The following is a 16,637-nucleotide window of genomic DNA, read 5'->3' as shown; positions in this document are numbered from 1 at the left end:
AATTAAAAGCAAACTAAATATTATTGTTATATACATATACCCATTCATAGATCTACAATCTGTCGATACCTTGGTATCTTGGCATTGCACAAGGTCATGATTTTCTCTGATTACATTGTCATTTCGGGCCTTTTATATCTGACTGTGCGGTATGGGCTTTGCTCATTGTTGAAGGCCATACAGTGACCTATAGTTGTTAATTTCTGTGTCATTTTAGTCTCTTGTGGAGAGTTGTCTCATTGGCAATCATACCACATCTTCTTTTTATATGAATAAGGAAGACTTATATTTAATAAAGATTGATCAATGAACCATGAAAATGAGATCATGGTCAGATGATAATTTCCTGACAGACATACACCTTACAATCATTCCATACACCAAAATATAGTTGACCTGTTGCTAATAGTATAAGAAAAACAGAACAAAAAACAAAAAAAATTAACATTGAGCAATGAACCATAAAAATTAGGTCAAGGTCAAATAAAACATGCCAAACGATATTTTATGTATATCGTAAAATATTTTCATACATCAGATATAGTTAACCTATTGCATACAGAAAGAGACCAAAAAACAAAAGCTTAACTTTAACCATTGAACCATTAAAATGAGGTCAGTTCAGATAACACCTGCCAGTTGGACATGTACACCTTACAATCATTCCATAAACCAAATATAGTAGACCTATTGCATACAGTATTAGAAATACAGCCCAAAACACAAAAAAATTACTATAACCACTGAACTATGAAAATGAGGTCAAAGTCAGATGACACCTGCCAGTTCGACATGTACACCTTACAATCATTTCATACACCAAATATAGTCGACTTATTCCATATAACCATGAAAAATTAACCTTGTTCAATGATCCATAAATGAGGTCGAGGTCAAGTTAAAACTGTCTGAAGGGCATGGGATACATACCAAATATAGTTATCCTATTACTCATAATAAGAGAGAAATTAAGAATACTAAAAATCTTAACTTTTTTTTCAAGTAGTCATTGAACTATGACAATTAGGTCAGGGACAATGGACATATGACAGACGGAAACTTGTGGCATCTATATACAAAATATGCAGGATCAGGTCTTCTGAAATATAAAGCTTTTAAGAGGTTAATAGCAAACTCTACTGCCTCTGAATCACTATCCCTATGTTGAGCTTTCTGCGACACAAGTCACAGGCTCAACAAAAACAACAACTAACATAAAGACATAAGACACACATTTGTTTTGATGATCATAAAAAATTAAATCATAAATGTCATTTAAATTTTATGAAAATGCACTTTTATAATTCTGTATAATGTCCTCTACAACATCAAATGCTTCTTCAAAATCCTCCTGAAAAAGACAGAAATTAGATATTAAAAAATTACACCGTTCTGCAATATCATATTTTTACCTTTGAATGTTAAATTTAAAAACACTTTAAAAAAAATCTGTTTTTTATTTCAGACCAGGATTTCAAAAGCAACTACATCATTATTCTTTGTTTTTCTTGACATGCAATGATCAGCTGCATATCTGTTACCATTGACTAAATATTTAGACATAAGATTTGAATTTGAATTGTTTTTTTGCATTTTTAACGCCTGTTTTTAGCACTGCTTTTGGGCTATTTCGTGATGGCCAGTTTTTTATTGGCGGAGGAAGCCATAGTGTCTGGAGAAAACCACTGACCTTCGATAGGGAAGCTAACAATCCTAGTCAATTAAGATTGGAGTCTAGTGCACCAGTTCCAAGTCACAACCTTAGTGTTGACTTGCTAGTGATTACAGAGTAACTACTTATACATAGACATGTGTGAATCCACTATTGTCACTTTATGTTATACATGTATAGCTCAACACTTGTTTCCATACTTAAACATCCATGAGTTTCAAATATCTGACTTCAAGCATTCATGGTGAAAGTGAGATCATAACAAGAATGTGTCCAAAGTATAAGGATGCCCCACTCGCACTATCCTTTACCATGTTCCATAGACCGTGAAATTGGGTAATAATCTAATTTGGCATTAAAATTAGAAAGATTATACTATAGGGAACATATGTACTAAGTTTCAAGTTGATTGGACTTCAATTTTATCAAAAACTACCTTGACCAAAAACTTTAACCTGAAACTCCCATTTTCATTTTCAATGTTTAGTGGACCGTGAAATTGGGGTCAAAAGTCTAATTTGGCTTTAAAATTAAAAAGATCATATCATAAGCAACAAGTGTACTAAGTTTCAAGTTGATTTGATTTCAGCTTCATCAAAAACTACCTTGACCAAAAACTTTAACCTGAAACTCCCACTTTCATTTTCTATGTTCAGTGGACCGTGAAATTGGGGTCAAAAGTCTAATTTGGCTTTAAAATTAGAAAGATCATATCATAAGCAACAAGTGTACTAAGTTTCAAGTCAATTGGACTTCAGCTTCATCAAAAACTACCTTGACCAAAAACTTTAACCTGAAACTCCCACTTTCATTTTCTATGTTCAGTGGACCGTGAAATAGAGGTCAAAAGTCTAATTTGGCTTAAAATCAGAAAGATCATATCATAAGCAACAAGTGTACTAAGTTTCAAGTTGATTGGACTTCAGCTTCATCAAAAACTACCTTGACCAAATACTTTAACCTGAAACTCCCACTTTCATTTTCTATGTTCAGTGGACCGTGAAATTGGGGTCAAAAGTCTAATTTGGCTTTAAAATTAGAAAGATCATATCATAAGCAACAAGTGTACTAAGTTTCAAGTCGATTGGACTTCAGCTTCATCAAGAACTACCTTGACCAAAAACTTTAACCTGAAACTCCCACTTTCATTTTCAATGTTCAGTGGACCGTGAAATTGGGGTCAAAAGTCTAATTTGGCTTAAAATTAGAAAGATAATATCATAAGCAACAAGTGTACTAAGTTTCAAGTCGATTGGACTTCAGCTTCATCAAAAACTACCTTGACCAAAAACTTTAACCTGAAACTCCCACTTTCATTTTCTATGTTCAGTGGACCGTGAAATTGGGGTCAAAAGTCTAATTTGGCTTAAAATTAGAAAGATTATATCATAAGCAACAAGTGTACTAAGTTTCAAGTTGATTGGACTTCAGCTTCATCGAAAACTACCTTAACCAAAAACTTTAACCTGAACGGACAGCCGAACGGAAGCACAGACGGACGAACGGAGCCACAGACCAGAAAACATAATGCCCCTCTACTATCGTAGGTGGGGCATAAAAACACTTTCTCGCTGAGTTGAAGACCCATTGGTGGCCTTGGCTGTTGTCTGCTGTATGGTCAGGTTGTTGTCTCTTTGACATATTCCCCATTTCCATTCTCAGTTTTACTTTGAACAGATATTTATTGATAGAATAACTAATTAAAAAATTCAGAACAGAGAAAAATATTCAACGAGTGACCTAATAACTGTAACACATTAATTCATGTGCATGAGTTAACTATCCATGTTGTTTGGTCACGGGTTGAATTTTTTCTATATTTGAATTCTTTGATTAGTTATTCTATTTATTGAGCTCAAGACATTGTTGGGTTATTCTGTATATGCTGCAATCCTACAACTGTTCCAAATAAAAAATTCATAACTTTTTAAAATTTGGAGCATATGAGGTCAAAAAGTCAGCTAACCTGTACTTTTAATGAATTCATAAATAAAACTCTATGAAAATGCAGTGTCAAGGTCATAAACAAGTTGATATAAGGTGAGTGATTGTCTATGACAAATGATTAAACGGACAGTGCGAATTGACAGCCCAAATTCAAACAAGAGTGCACACGCTGAAATGTCTCGCCTTCTTTACTAATCATTGATATTATGTTGATAGTCCTAAGTATAAAGCTAAGCTTTATTACAACTATCACACAAACAGAACATTAACCAAGATAACTAAACATAGACCAATGAACCTTGAAAATGAGGTCAAGGTCAGATGAACCATGCCAGGCAGACATGTACAGCTAACAATGCTTCTCTACAACATATAAGTTGACCTATTACTTATAGTTTAAGAAAAATAGACCAAAACACAAAAACTTAACACTGTGCAATGAACCGTGAAAATGAGGTCACGGTCAAATAAAACCTGCGCGACTAACATAAAGATCATAAAATATTTCCATTCATCAAATATAGTTCACCTATGACATATAGTATTAAATAAAAAGACCATAACTCAAAAACTTAACTTTGACCACTGAACCATGAAAATGAGGTCAAGGTCAGATGAATTCTGCCCGCTAGACATGTACACCTTACAATCATTCCATACAACAAATATAGTAAACCTATTGCATAAAGTATGAGAAAAACAGACCAAAACACAAAAACTTAACTATAACCACTGAACCATGAAAATGAGGTCAAGGTCAGATGACATCTGCCCGCTAGACATGTACACCTTACAATCATTCCATACAACAAATATAGTAAACCTATTGCATAAAGAATGAGAAAAACAGACCAAAACACAAAAACTTAACTATAACCACTGAACCATGAAAATGAGGTCAAGGTCAGATGACACCTGCCAGTTGGACATGTACACCTTACAGTCCTTCCATACACCGAATATACTAGACCTATTGCTTATAGTATCTGAGATATGGACTTGACCACCAAAACTTAACCTTGTTCACTGATCCATGAAATGAGGTCGAGGTCAAGTGAAAACTGTCTGACGGGCATGAGGACCTTGCAAGGTACGCACATACAAAATATAGTTATCCTATTACCTACAGTAAGAGAGAATTTAACATTACAAAAAATCTGAACTTTTTTTCAAGTGGTCACTGAACCATGAAAATGAGGTCAAGGACAATGGACATGTGACTGACGGAAACTTCTTAACATGAGGCATCTATATACAAAATATGAAGCATCCAGGTCTTCTACCTTCTAAAATATATAGCTTTTAATAAGTGAGCTAACACCGCCGCCGCCGCCGTAGCCGCCGCCGGATCACTATCCCTATGTCGAGCTTTCTGCAACAAAAGTTGCAGGCTTGACAAAAATGTAGCACAGCTGCAGTATATTAAAAGAATGACTGCAATATTTTTTCTGTCTATGAAGAAATATTAGCAAAAATGTGATGCACACTGAATAACCCACGTAGTTACAGACATTCCTTCTTATTTAATTCTAAATTCCATTTCAATCTAGAGTAAATCATGAAAACTTTGACGATGTCATGGTCACATGACAAGATTATGTCCATGAGCTGATAGACAAAACACTGTTAGAGAATCAGAAGACATGTTGCGCTACATCGAAAAATTAAATTATAAACACTATTCTACTTACATTGGTTACTCCATACTTGTTGTACCAATGGAGATATGCTTTGGCAGCAAATTTGACCCTTGACCTTTCATAGACAGTCTCAAGGTATTCTACTATTGACTCTGAATTCGATGCTACTGTTATTGAAGCTGTGTCTTTTGGTCCAATATGGTTGGTTTTGGCTGAAACAATAAATTATTGAAGATACATGTATATGATAAAACTTCTACTGATACATAATGTACATAGTTTAAACATATTTTATTGTTCAAAATGACAAATGGATTAGACACAAGTTTTACAACTTAGTAACGTCTTCATGTACATGATGTATGTACTTCTCTCATTCTTAAAAACCCTGAACAGTTGGTTAATACTTTTTGTTTTATACCTTATCACATATAGATTTATGGTTTCCTATAAAAAGATAATAAAATTGAGAATGGAAATGGGGAATGTGCCAAAGAGACAACAACCTGACCATAGAGCAGACAACAGCAGAAGGTCACCCACATTTGTAGTTACTGAATTGCCATTTATTCTTTTTGTGTTCTCTCAAAAGACACCCTTAAATTTCAGTGTATTGTGGATTCATTATTATTTGTTGGGTACCAATTTTTGTTGATTTTGTGGGTTCAGTGGAACCAGGAAATTAAATGTTCAAAGAATAACATATTTTCTATAGGATAGTATGCAGAGCTCGGCATAACCACACAATTAAATAATCATATCTCTCGAAATGTAATTGTCAATGCTATATATATGTTCCTTTACACATACCAGTCCAAATATCTATAGGGAAGGGATTCCAGCTGACAGTGTTGAAAAATTTACGGAACTTTTTCTCCAGCCCCTGTGTCATCTGGGGGTAAAATGTCTGTGTGCTGTCACCTCTTGCTATCACTACATTACCTATACTACCAAACTGATACTGTATAAGGAAAATGGGTGAATATTTCTCTCTACTTGAATCCATTACATAATATACAGTTAAATCTGTTTTAAGAGACCTCCCAAGGGAGAGTAAACAAGAATGTGTCCCCAGTACACACATACCCTATCCGACTATTACTTTCAATGTTCAGTGGACCGTGAAAATGGAATCAAATCTCTAATTTTGCATTAAAATAAGAAAGATCATATCATAGGGAACATGTTTAATAAGTTTAAAGTTGATTGGACTTCATCAAAAACTACCTCGACCAAAAACTTTAACCTTAAGCCAGACGAACGGACGATTGGACTCACTGACCCGAAAACATAATGCCAATAAATGGGACATAATAAAAAGTCGTCTCATAACACTGCACATAATTTGTGAATTTGGGGCCTTTTAAAGCTGACAATGCGGTATGGGCTTGCACATTGTTGAAAGGCAGTACAGTGACCTAAAGTTGTAAACTTTTGTGTTATTTGGTCTAGTGAAGAGTTGTCTCATTGGCAATCATACCACAACTTCTATATTATATGTCCTTCATTTTCGTTTCTTTAATTTTCTTAGGCATTTCACTTCCACTTTATATTTTGTTCTCTATTCTTTAAATTGCAGCTCTATCAATCAAATAGTCAGCTTTTTTATTTTTCTGCCTATATTACTGTATTCCCCTCTTTATTTTTCTATTATTATCTTTTATGTAAACCTAATTGTGATAAAATTGAGAATGGAAATGGGGAATGTGTCAAAGAGACAACAACCCGACCATAGAAAAAACAACAGCAGAAGGTCACCAACAGGTCTTCAATGTAGTGAGACATTCCCACACCTGGAGGCGTCCTTCAGCTGGCCCCTAAACAAATATATACTAGTTCAGTGATAATGAACGCCATACTAATTTCTGAATTGTACACAAGAAACTAAAATTAAAAAAATACAAGACTAACAAAGGTCAGAGGCTCCTGACTTGGGACAGGCGCAAAAATGCGGCGGGGTTAAACATGTTTATGACCCTGATACTCATTATATATAAGGATACTACATTTCCTTTGCTATCATGTCGTCTAATGCCTTGGCTCATCTGTTTCTGTAGTCCTGCCCAAGACAGCTTATGGCGCAGCTGTTTATTTCTATTATTATCTTTTCTGTAAACCTAATTGTGACCCTGATGCTCATTATATATAAGGATACTACATTTCCTTTGCCATCATGTCGTCTAATGCCTTGGCTCATCTGTTTCTGTAAACCTAATTATGACCCTGATACTCATTATATATAAGGATACTACATTTCCTTTGCTATCATGTCGTCTAATGCCTTGGCTCATCTGTTTCTGTAGTCCTGCCCAAGACAGCTTACTGTAATAGCAAAAATAAAAAATGTTTGATTAGTATTGTACATCTCCTATAAATTGGAGCACCACTATATGTGAAGCTAAAACTACTAAAGTAAATTCAGAATTTATTGCGATGTTTTTATTTTTGCGAAAAATGTGACAAGGTAATAATTGCAATCATTTAAACTTGCATTTAGAAATATTTTATATGAATCAAACAGGATTTTTCTGAATAGCAAAAAATTAAAATCGCAATAATAAATGCATGCAATAATTTCTGAATTTATAGTACCAAATGAAGACCATTTCGCAAATTATTTTAGACATCCTTTCAAAAATAATATTTTTCAATAGTTATCAGATAAGTTTTATCAGGTCCCGAAGGTGCTTGTACATACTGTACAATCAAAAAATATTGTGAGGTATTTATAACTGCAAATAACGTGACTGCATGAGATTTGTAATTATAAGAAATCACATTTTGATATCAAATACATATACATGTATTGTATGTATATGCAGATTATCCTGAAATAGCACAAATAATCTTGTATTTGTTTCCCTACTTCAAGAATCACACCAATAAATGCACTCATTTATCTCTGAATTTACAGTAAATGTTTGACTTTAATAATTAACTTGCCTCTTAGCTATATGATGGACCTGTACAAATTTATTTGCTGGAAGAGGACAAACTGATCTTATCATCTCCCAAGGTTCCATACCAATACTTGGTCCACTAAAATAATAAAAAATATGAACTTTCAATTAGAACACGAAAATGTAATGCATACATTGATTAACTCCTCTGAAGCTTGTAAACTCTGCTTTCCAGTTTTATCATATGCTACAGGAAATATATTTTATATCATGTAAGCTCCAGGCAAATCAATTTTTAAATTTAAACTTGTTTCCCATATAGTTAAGGAAAGATGTTAGATTTGAGAAAAAAAATTTAAACACCATATTTTGGTTCAATTACTAGGGGTCAATCAAAACTTTTTAAAACCTTTATTTAACAGGAATCAAATCTTTTACGAGGAGGGGACAAATTTTGTTTTCATTTTTAATGCAAAGGGAGACAACCAAACCTTTTTTTATTTATTGTAAGCAAGTGAACATGTTTTACAGTTTTGAGACTATTTACATCCTTTAACATAAGGGGAAGCAATCCATTCCATGTTTGTGAAATAACGAAAATCATGAAGCTTTTTAAAGGGGCTATTATTTCCTACACATTTTTCTAAAACAAATGATTGCATCAAACCTGAAAGTGTAAGCATATGACTACATGACGTATAGATTTGGGGAAGAAACTATGTGTGCCCCTTAGTATACATGAAGGGACTATTTCTAAGAATGTGTGTATAGTGTGATTTTATTTACTGTATTAAAATAAGGTGAAATAAAATAAATCTCTATGCTGAAAAACTGTTTCTTTTTTAATCTTTAAAGAAGGTACCATAAAAAAAAAAAAAAAACATTTTATGAGTAAGGGGAGACAATTCAAACTATTTTTCATGTCAGTATTATACAATTTCTTTTCTAATTTAAAAACAGACAAATCCAATGTTTTTGGTACGCCACCAAATTAACATTAGGTATTGTATACTTCATGAAATTATAGGTTTGTTTTTATTATTCATACGTAAAAGAGTAATATTAAAAAAATCTTTTAATTGTAAGTGGAGATAATCTAACCTTTATTGGTGTCATGGTATCTGTGGGCAGGAATACTCCACCTAGAGAAGAGGCTATAGAGGTGTTCATGGCATCAAAGGAAACATGGTCACTTTATATAAGGGAGATAATCTAACCTTTTTGGTGTCATGGTATCTGTGGGCAGGAATATGCCCCCTAGAGCAGAAGCTATAGAGGTGTTCATGGCATCAAAAGATACACTCTCCATCTTTCTCTGTAGTTTTCCTAGAACATCATCGTTATAGGTCAGAACAACACAGTCAGTATTCCTGAAATAGATTCGTCTTAATAAATATATTTGCAAAATTAAAACTGTATTTGAAAAAAGATCATTTAAATTACAAATATCCATAGTTTGGCTATAAATTTGATAAAATATTTAGGAATAGCTTGAAAAAGTATAAATCAAAATGTAGCAAAAGAAAAACTGCCAATAAAAAACAAACAAAAAAATTGTTAAATTTTTTTGTGCCTTAAAGTTTTGAAATTTCAAAAACCAAATATATTCCCTATATAGGTTTCATTTTCTAGTTTTTCTTGTTCCTGATTTTCCTTGAAGATCATTTTCAAATGTTAGAAGATTTTAAGCCAATCATAAAATGTCCCAAATATAACTTGTAATTTTACCTTTGAAGGTAGGACAGCGTTAGCAAGGCATTATAGTTCTGTAACGGACTTTCTCCTGTCAAACATGGCGCCACAGTACAGGAAATAAGATGGTCCATTGGATATTCCTCCCTCATGGTCTCACACAGACGAGATCCTAATCCTAAAAAATATACAAATACATGTAAGGTTCTGTTTAGGAATGATGCTGCACAGTACAGGAAATCAGATAGTTCATGGGATATTCCTCCCTCATGGCCTCACAAAGATGAGATCCTAATCCTAAAAAATATACAAATACATGTAAGGTTCTGTTTAGGAATGATGCTGCACAGTACAGGAGATCAGATGGTTCATGAGATATTCCTCTCTCATGACCTCACAAAGATGAGATCCTAATCCTAAAAATATACAAATACATGTAAGGTTCTGTTTAGGAATGATGCTGCACAGTACAGGAGATCAGATGGTTCATGAGATATTCCTCTCTCATGGCCTCACAAAGATGAGATCCTAATCCTAAAAAATATACAAATATATGTAAGGTTAGTTTAGGAATGATGCTGCACAGTACAGGAAATCAAATGGTTCATGGGATATTCCTCCTTCATGGCCTCACACAAACTAGATCCTAATCCTAAAAATATAGAAATCTATGTACGGTTCTGTTTGAAAATGACCCCAACAGTACAATAATAATTGGATAATCTCTTTTCTTAGAATATATAGATCTCTATAAAGTTGACTTTGATTTTTCCTCAAATCCCAAAGACACAACAAAAAGGAATACCACATATGTAGATTATAATTTTACAAGCCAGTTTCAGCCAAAAATCAATCGCAGCATTGATGAAACTTGGAAATGTCAAAAAAAATTGTTGTTTCATTGACATGAGCTATAGTACCTACATACATACAAATACTGACCTGAACCTGTTCCACCAGTCAAACTGTGCATCATAATACAACCACTGTACATGTCACATCTGTGAAAAAATAAAATTCTTAGGACAAGGCTTATTTAGATATACTGTAAGGACACCAGTAAACTTACTGTGGCAGATTTTGTTGACCTCTAAACGTCTTTGAATTTTCTGTGTTGTTTGGTTATATTGAATAATTGATTTAAATGATTATTTATAAATATATCAAACAGTTAATAATGTAGATTAATTCATTTTTGTGAGCACCACTTTTCTTGGAATGAGGAAAAAATTTAATGTTAGAAGAAAATTGATTTCACAGTTTTGTCAGTAATAAGCTACCAATATAAAAAAAGAAGATGTGGTATGATTGCCAATGAGACAAGCCTATAAAAATATGCATTGTTTTATTTCTTAGTTCCCCTTTACCAACAAAATCCACTAAAATATGTATCCCACACAAAATAATAAATCCACAGTAAAATAAATAATTCTATTCATTTAAATACCCAGAAGTACCTGTCCTTATATGTAACTTATGTTGATGACAAATCTATGTTTGTCTTTGATGAATCATTTGATTAGTAAATAAGAAAAAGAAAATGGTTTATATGATATGGTTTTTTAACTGTTTTTACCATGGCTCGTCAGATTGTCTTCAATTTGTAGTTTGAACTTTGAATATCCACATGGTATCTTCCACCTTTTTCTTGTAAAATTAACAATATTTCTTTGATTATTTCCCTTTGACCAAAACAAGAATTAGTGGCATATGGCAAAGAATAATACGTTTGGCAAGTGGCAACATATTAGCCTTAATTGCTTTTTTTTTTATAGTTGTGTCCTTGTGTTTGGAATTCAGATTTAAGTCAGTTATTAATCTCTTGCCCCACAGTGCAATACTTGTCCATTGGGCTTTAGGGCTGAAGGATAATTACTTATGTAGATGCTATCAAATTTAAATGACCCCACCCCACTTCTTTTATAACATAAAATTTACAGCAAATTGATCAACATATCAAAAGACAAAAATATATAAATATAAAAATCAAAATAACAATTATATAGCAATACTAACATGACTTTTGTTATTACGTTTTCTGCAATAAATATATTGTTACCTCTCAATTTCTTTCCTGACTTGGTTGGCAGTATCCTCTAGTATGTGATCCTCTCCACTCTTCTTAAGTCCATGGTAACCTATAAATCATTAAAGAAAACATTTGTAAGTCTTTCAAGGAAAAAATGTTTTGAAAATTATCCCCACAAAACATATGCATGTCCATGTTTATACTGAAATTGTCAAAAAAAAATAATAGTAGATGCAACTTGCATGTTCTGTAATTGAATGTGAGCAAATTTTGTTGAAACCACTCTAGAAACTGTTGTCAGTAACAGTTATTATTCAACTATCACAAAAATAAATGCATGCAGATGTTTCTGAAGTTACATATGAATTTTATCATATCTTTTTCACAATGACGACAGATATGTTGCACTTGTCATATTAAACAATAAGATCTCTTTTCCTCGAATCTGACCTACTAAATTAGACAAGGAGTTTGTGTGTACATGAGCAACACAATGGGTGTTATATGTAGAGCAGGTACTAAATTAGACAAGAAGTTTGTGTGTACATGAGCAACACAATGGGTGTTATACGTTAAGCAGGTACTAAATTAGACAAGAAGTTTGTGTGTACATGAGCAACACAATGGGTGTCATATGTAGAGCAGGTACTAAATTAGACAAGGAGTTTGTGTGTACATGAGCAACACAATGGGTGTCATACGTAGAGCAGGTACTAAATTAGACAAGGAGTTTGTGTGTACATGAGCAACACAATGGGTGTTATATGTAGAGCAGGTACTAAATTAGACAAGGAGTTTGTGTGTACATGAGCAACACAATGGGTGTCATATGTAGAGCAGGTACTAAATTAGACAAGAAGTTTGTGTGTACATGAGCAACACAATGGGTGTCATACGTAGAGCAGGTACTAAATTAGACAAGAAGTTTGTGTGTACATGAGCAACACAATGGGTGTCATATGTAGAGCAGGTACTAAATTAGACAAGAAGTTTGTGTGTACATGAGCAACACAATGGGTGTCATACGTAGAGCAGGTACTAAATTAGACAAGGAGTTTGTGTGTACATGAGCAACACAATGGGTGTCATACGTAGAGCAGGTACTAAATTAGACAAGAAGTTTGTGTGTACATGAGCAACACAATGGGTGTCATACGTAGAGCAGGTACTAAATTAGACAAGGAGTTTGTGTGTACATGAGCAACACAATGGGTGTCATATGTAGAGCAGGTACTAAATTAGACAAGGAGTTTGTGTGTACATGAGCAACACAATGGGTGTCATACGTAGAGCAGGTACTAAATTAGACAAGGAGTTTGTGTGTACATGAGCAACACAATGGGTGTCATATGTAGAGCAGGTACTAAATTAGACAAGGAGTTTGTGTGTACATGAGCAACACAATGGGTGTCATATGTAGAGCAGGTACTAAATTAGACAAGGAGTTTGTGTGTACATGAGCAACACAATGGGTGTCATACGTAGAGCAGGTACTAAATTAGACAAGGAGTTTGTGTGTACATGAGCAACACAATGGGTGTCATATGTAGAGCAGGTACTAAATTAGACAAGGAGTTTGTGTGTACATGAGCAACACAATGGGTGTCATATGTAGAGCAGGTACTAAATTAGACAAGAAGTTTGTGTGTACATGAGCAACACAATGGGTGTCATACGTAAGCAGGTACTAAATTAGACAAGAAGTTTGTGTGTACATGAGCAACACAATGGGTGTCATATGTAGAGCAGGTACTAAATTAGACAAGAAGTTTGTGTGTACATGAGCAACACAATGGGTGTCATACGTTAAGCAGGTACTAAATTAGACAAGGAGTTTGTGTGTACATGAGCAACACAATGGGTGTCATATGTAGAGCAGGTACTAAATTAGACAAGAAGTTTGTGTGTACATGAGCAACACAATGGGTGTCATACGTAGAGCAGGTACTAAATTAGACAAGAAGTTTGTGTGTACATGAGCAACACAATGGGTGTCATATGTAGAGCAGGTACTAAATTAGACAAGGAGTTTGTGTGTACATGAGCAACACAATGGGTGTCATACGTTAAGCAGGTACTAAATTAGACAAGGAGGTTGTGTGTACATGAGCAACACAATGGGTGTTATACGTTAAGCAGGTACTAAATTAGACAAGGAGTTTGTGTGTACATGAGCAACACAATGGGTGTCATACGTTAAGCAGGTACTAAATTAGACAAGAAGTTTGTGTGTACATGAGCAACACAATGGGTGTCATATGTAGAGCAGGTACTAAATTAGACAAGGAGTTTGTGTGTACATGAGCAACACAATGGGTGTTATACGTTAAGCAGGTACTAAATTAGACAAGAAGTTTGTGTGTACATGAGCAACACAATGGGTGTCATATGTAGAGCAGGTACTAAATTAGACAAGGAGTTTGTGTGTACATGAGCAACACAATGGGTGTCATATGTAGAGCAGGTACTAAATTAGACAAGGAGTTTGTGTGTACATGAGCAACACAATGGGTGTCATACGTTAAGCAGGTACTAAATTAGACAAGGAGTTTGTGTGTACATGAGCAACACAATGGGTGTTATACGTTAAGCAGGTACTAAATTAGACAAGAAGTTTGTGTGTACATGAGCAACACAATGGGTGTCATACGTTAAGCAGGTACTAAATTAGACAAGGAGTTTGTGTGTACATGAGCAACACAATGGGTGTCATATGTAGAGCAGGTACTAAATTAGACAAGAAGTTTGTGTGTACATGAGCAACACAATGGGTGTCATATGTAGAGCAGGTACTAAATTAGACAAGGAGTTTGTGTGTACATGAGCAACACAATGGGTGTCATATGTAGAGCAGGTACTAAATTAGACAAGGAGTTTGTGTGTACATGAGCAACACAATGGGTGTCATACGTAGAGCAGGTACTAAATTAGACAAGGAGTTTGTGTGTACATGAGCAACACAATGGGTGTCATACGTAGAGCAGGTACTAAATTAGACAAGGAGTTTGTGTGTACATGAGCAACACAATGGGTGTCATATGTAGAGCAGGTACTAAATTAGACAAGGAGTTTGTGTGTACATGAGCAACACAATGGGTGTCATATGTAGAGCAGGTACTAAATTAGACAAGGAGTTTGTGTGTACATGAGCAACACAATGGGTGTCATACGTAGAGCAGGTACTAAATTAGACAAGGAGTTTGTGTGTACATGAGCAACACAATGGGTGTCATACGTAGAGCAGGTACTAAATTAGACAAGGAGTTTGTGTGTACATGAGCAACACAATGGGTGTCATATGTAGAGCAGGTACTAAATTAGACAAGAAGTTTGTGTGTACATGAGCAACACAATGGGTGTTATACGTTAAGCAGGTACTAAATTAGACAAGAAGTTTGTGTGTACATGAGCAACACAATGGGTGTTATACGTTAAGCAGGTACTAAATTAGACAAGGAGTTTGTGTGTACATGAGCAACACAATGGGTGTCATACGTTAAGCAGGTACTAAATTAGACAAGGAGTTTGTGTGTACATGAGCAACACAATGGGTGTTATACGTAGAGCAGGTACTAAATTAGACAAGGAGGTTGTGTGTACATGAGCAACACAATGGGTGTCATACGTAGAGCAGGTACTAAATTAGACAAGAAGTTTGTGTGTACATGAGCAACACAATGGGTGTTATACGTTAAGCAGGTACTAAATTAGACAAGAAGTTTGTGTGTACATGAGCATTACAATGGGTGTCATATGTAGAGCAGGTACTAAATTAGACAAGGAGTTTGTGTGTACATGAGCAACACAATGGGTGTCATATGTAGAGCAGGTACTAAATTAGACAAGGAGTTTGTGTGTACATGAGCAACACAATGGGTGTTATACGTTAAGCAGGTACTAAATTAGACAAAAAGGTTGTGTGTACATGAGCAACACAATGGGTGTCATACGTTAAGCAGGTACTAAATTAGACAAGGAGTTTGTGTGTACATGAGCAACACAATGGGTGTCATATGTAGAGCAGGTACTAAATTAGACAAGGAGTTTGTGTGTACATGAGCAACACAATGGGTGTTATACGTAGAGCAGGTACTAAATTAGACAAGAAGTTTGTGTGTACATGAGCAACACAATGGGTGTTATACGTTAAGCAGGTACTAAATTAGACAAGGAGTTTGTGTGTACATGAGCAACACAATGGGTGTCATACGTTAAGCAGGTACTAAATTAGACAAGGAGTTTGTGTGTACATGAGCAACACAATGGGTGTCATACGTTAAGCAGGTACTAAATTAGACAAGAAGTTTGTGTGTACATGAGCAACACAATGGGTGTTATACATAGAGCAGGTACTAAATTAGACAAGGAGTTTGTGTGTACATGAGCAACACAATGGGTGTCATATGTAGAGCAGGTACTAAATTAGACAAGGAGGTTGTGTGTACATGAGCAACACAATGGGTGTCATACGTAGAGCAGGTACTAAATTAGACAAGGAGTTTGTGTGTACATGAGCAACACAATGGGTGTCATATGTAGAGCAGGTACTAAATTAGACAAGGAGTTTGTGTGTACATGAGCAACACAATGGGTGTTATACGTAGAGCAGGTACTAAATTAGACAAGAAGTTTGTGTGTACATGAGCAACACAATGGGTGTTATACGTTAAGCAGGTACTAAATTAGACAAGGAGTTTGTGTGTACATGAGCAACACAATGGGTGTCATACGTTAAGCAGGTACTAAATTAGACAAGA

The 16,637-nt window shown here is 34.7% G+C and overlaps 2 protein-coding genes across 6 annotated transcripts in view; one reads left to right on the top strand and one right to left on the bottom strand.

The window, feature by feature from the left end:
* Window positions 1-16,637, top strand: part of LOC139503830 (uncharacterized) — a 304,074-nt gene that overhangs the window by 262,661 nt on the left and 24,776 nt on the right. The window lies entirely within an intron of this gene.
* Window positions 1,218-16,637, bottom strand: part of LOC139503831 (tubulin delta chain-like) — an 89,196-nt gene continuing 73,776 nt past the window's right edge. For 2 of the 4 annotated variants that reach the window (XM_071293771.1, XM_071293770.1), the window contains exons 4-11: window positions 11,911-11,989; window positions 10,794-10,852; window positions 9,888-10,029; window positions 9,377-9,529; window positions 7,509-7,581; window positions 6,070-6,214; window positions 5,311-5,471; window positions 1,218-1,351 (exon numbers count right to left, since the gene is read on the bottom strand). In XM_071293771.1, coding sequence (XP_071149872.1) covers window positions 1,283-1,351; window positions 5,311-5,471; window positions 6,070-6,214; window positions 7,509-7,581; window positions 9,377-9,529; window positions 9,888-10,029; window positions 10,794-10,852; window positions 11,911-11,989 — 881 coding nt within the window. In that variant the 3' untranslated portion in view covers window positions 1,218-1,282. The remainder of the gene's footprint in view (window positions 1,352-5,310; window positions 5,472-6,069; window positions 6,215-7,508; window positions 7,582-9,376; window positions 9,530-9,887; window positions 10,030-10,793; window positions 10,853-11,910; window positions 11,990-16,637) is intronic. The other 2 variants (XM_071293769.1, XM_071293772.1) reach the window with 1 other exon arrangement.

Source organism: Mytilus edulis, chromosome 14 (genome assembly GCF_963676685.1).
Source record: "Mytilus edulis chromosome 14, xbMytEdul2.2, whole genome shotgun sequence".
NCBI lineage: Eukaryota > Metazoa > Mollusca > Bivalvia > Mytilida > Mytilidae > Mytilus > Mytilus edulis.
Note: the sequence above shows the minus strand (reverse complement) of the source record. Positions and strands in the feature narration are given on the sequence as shown.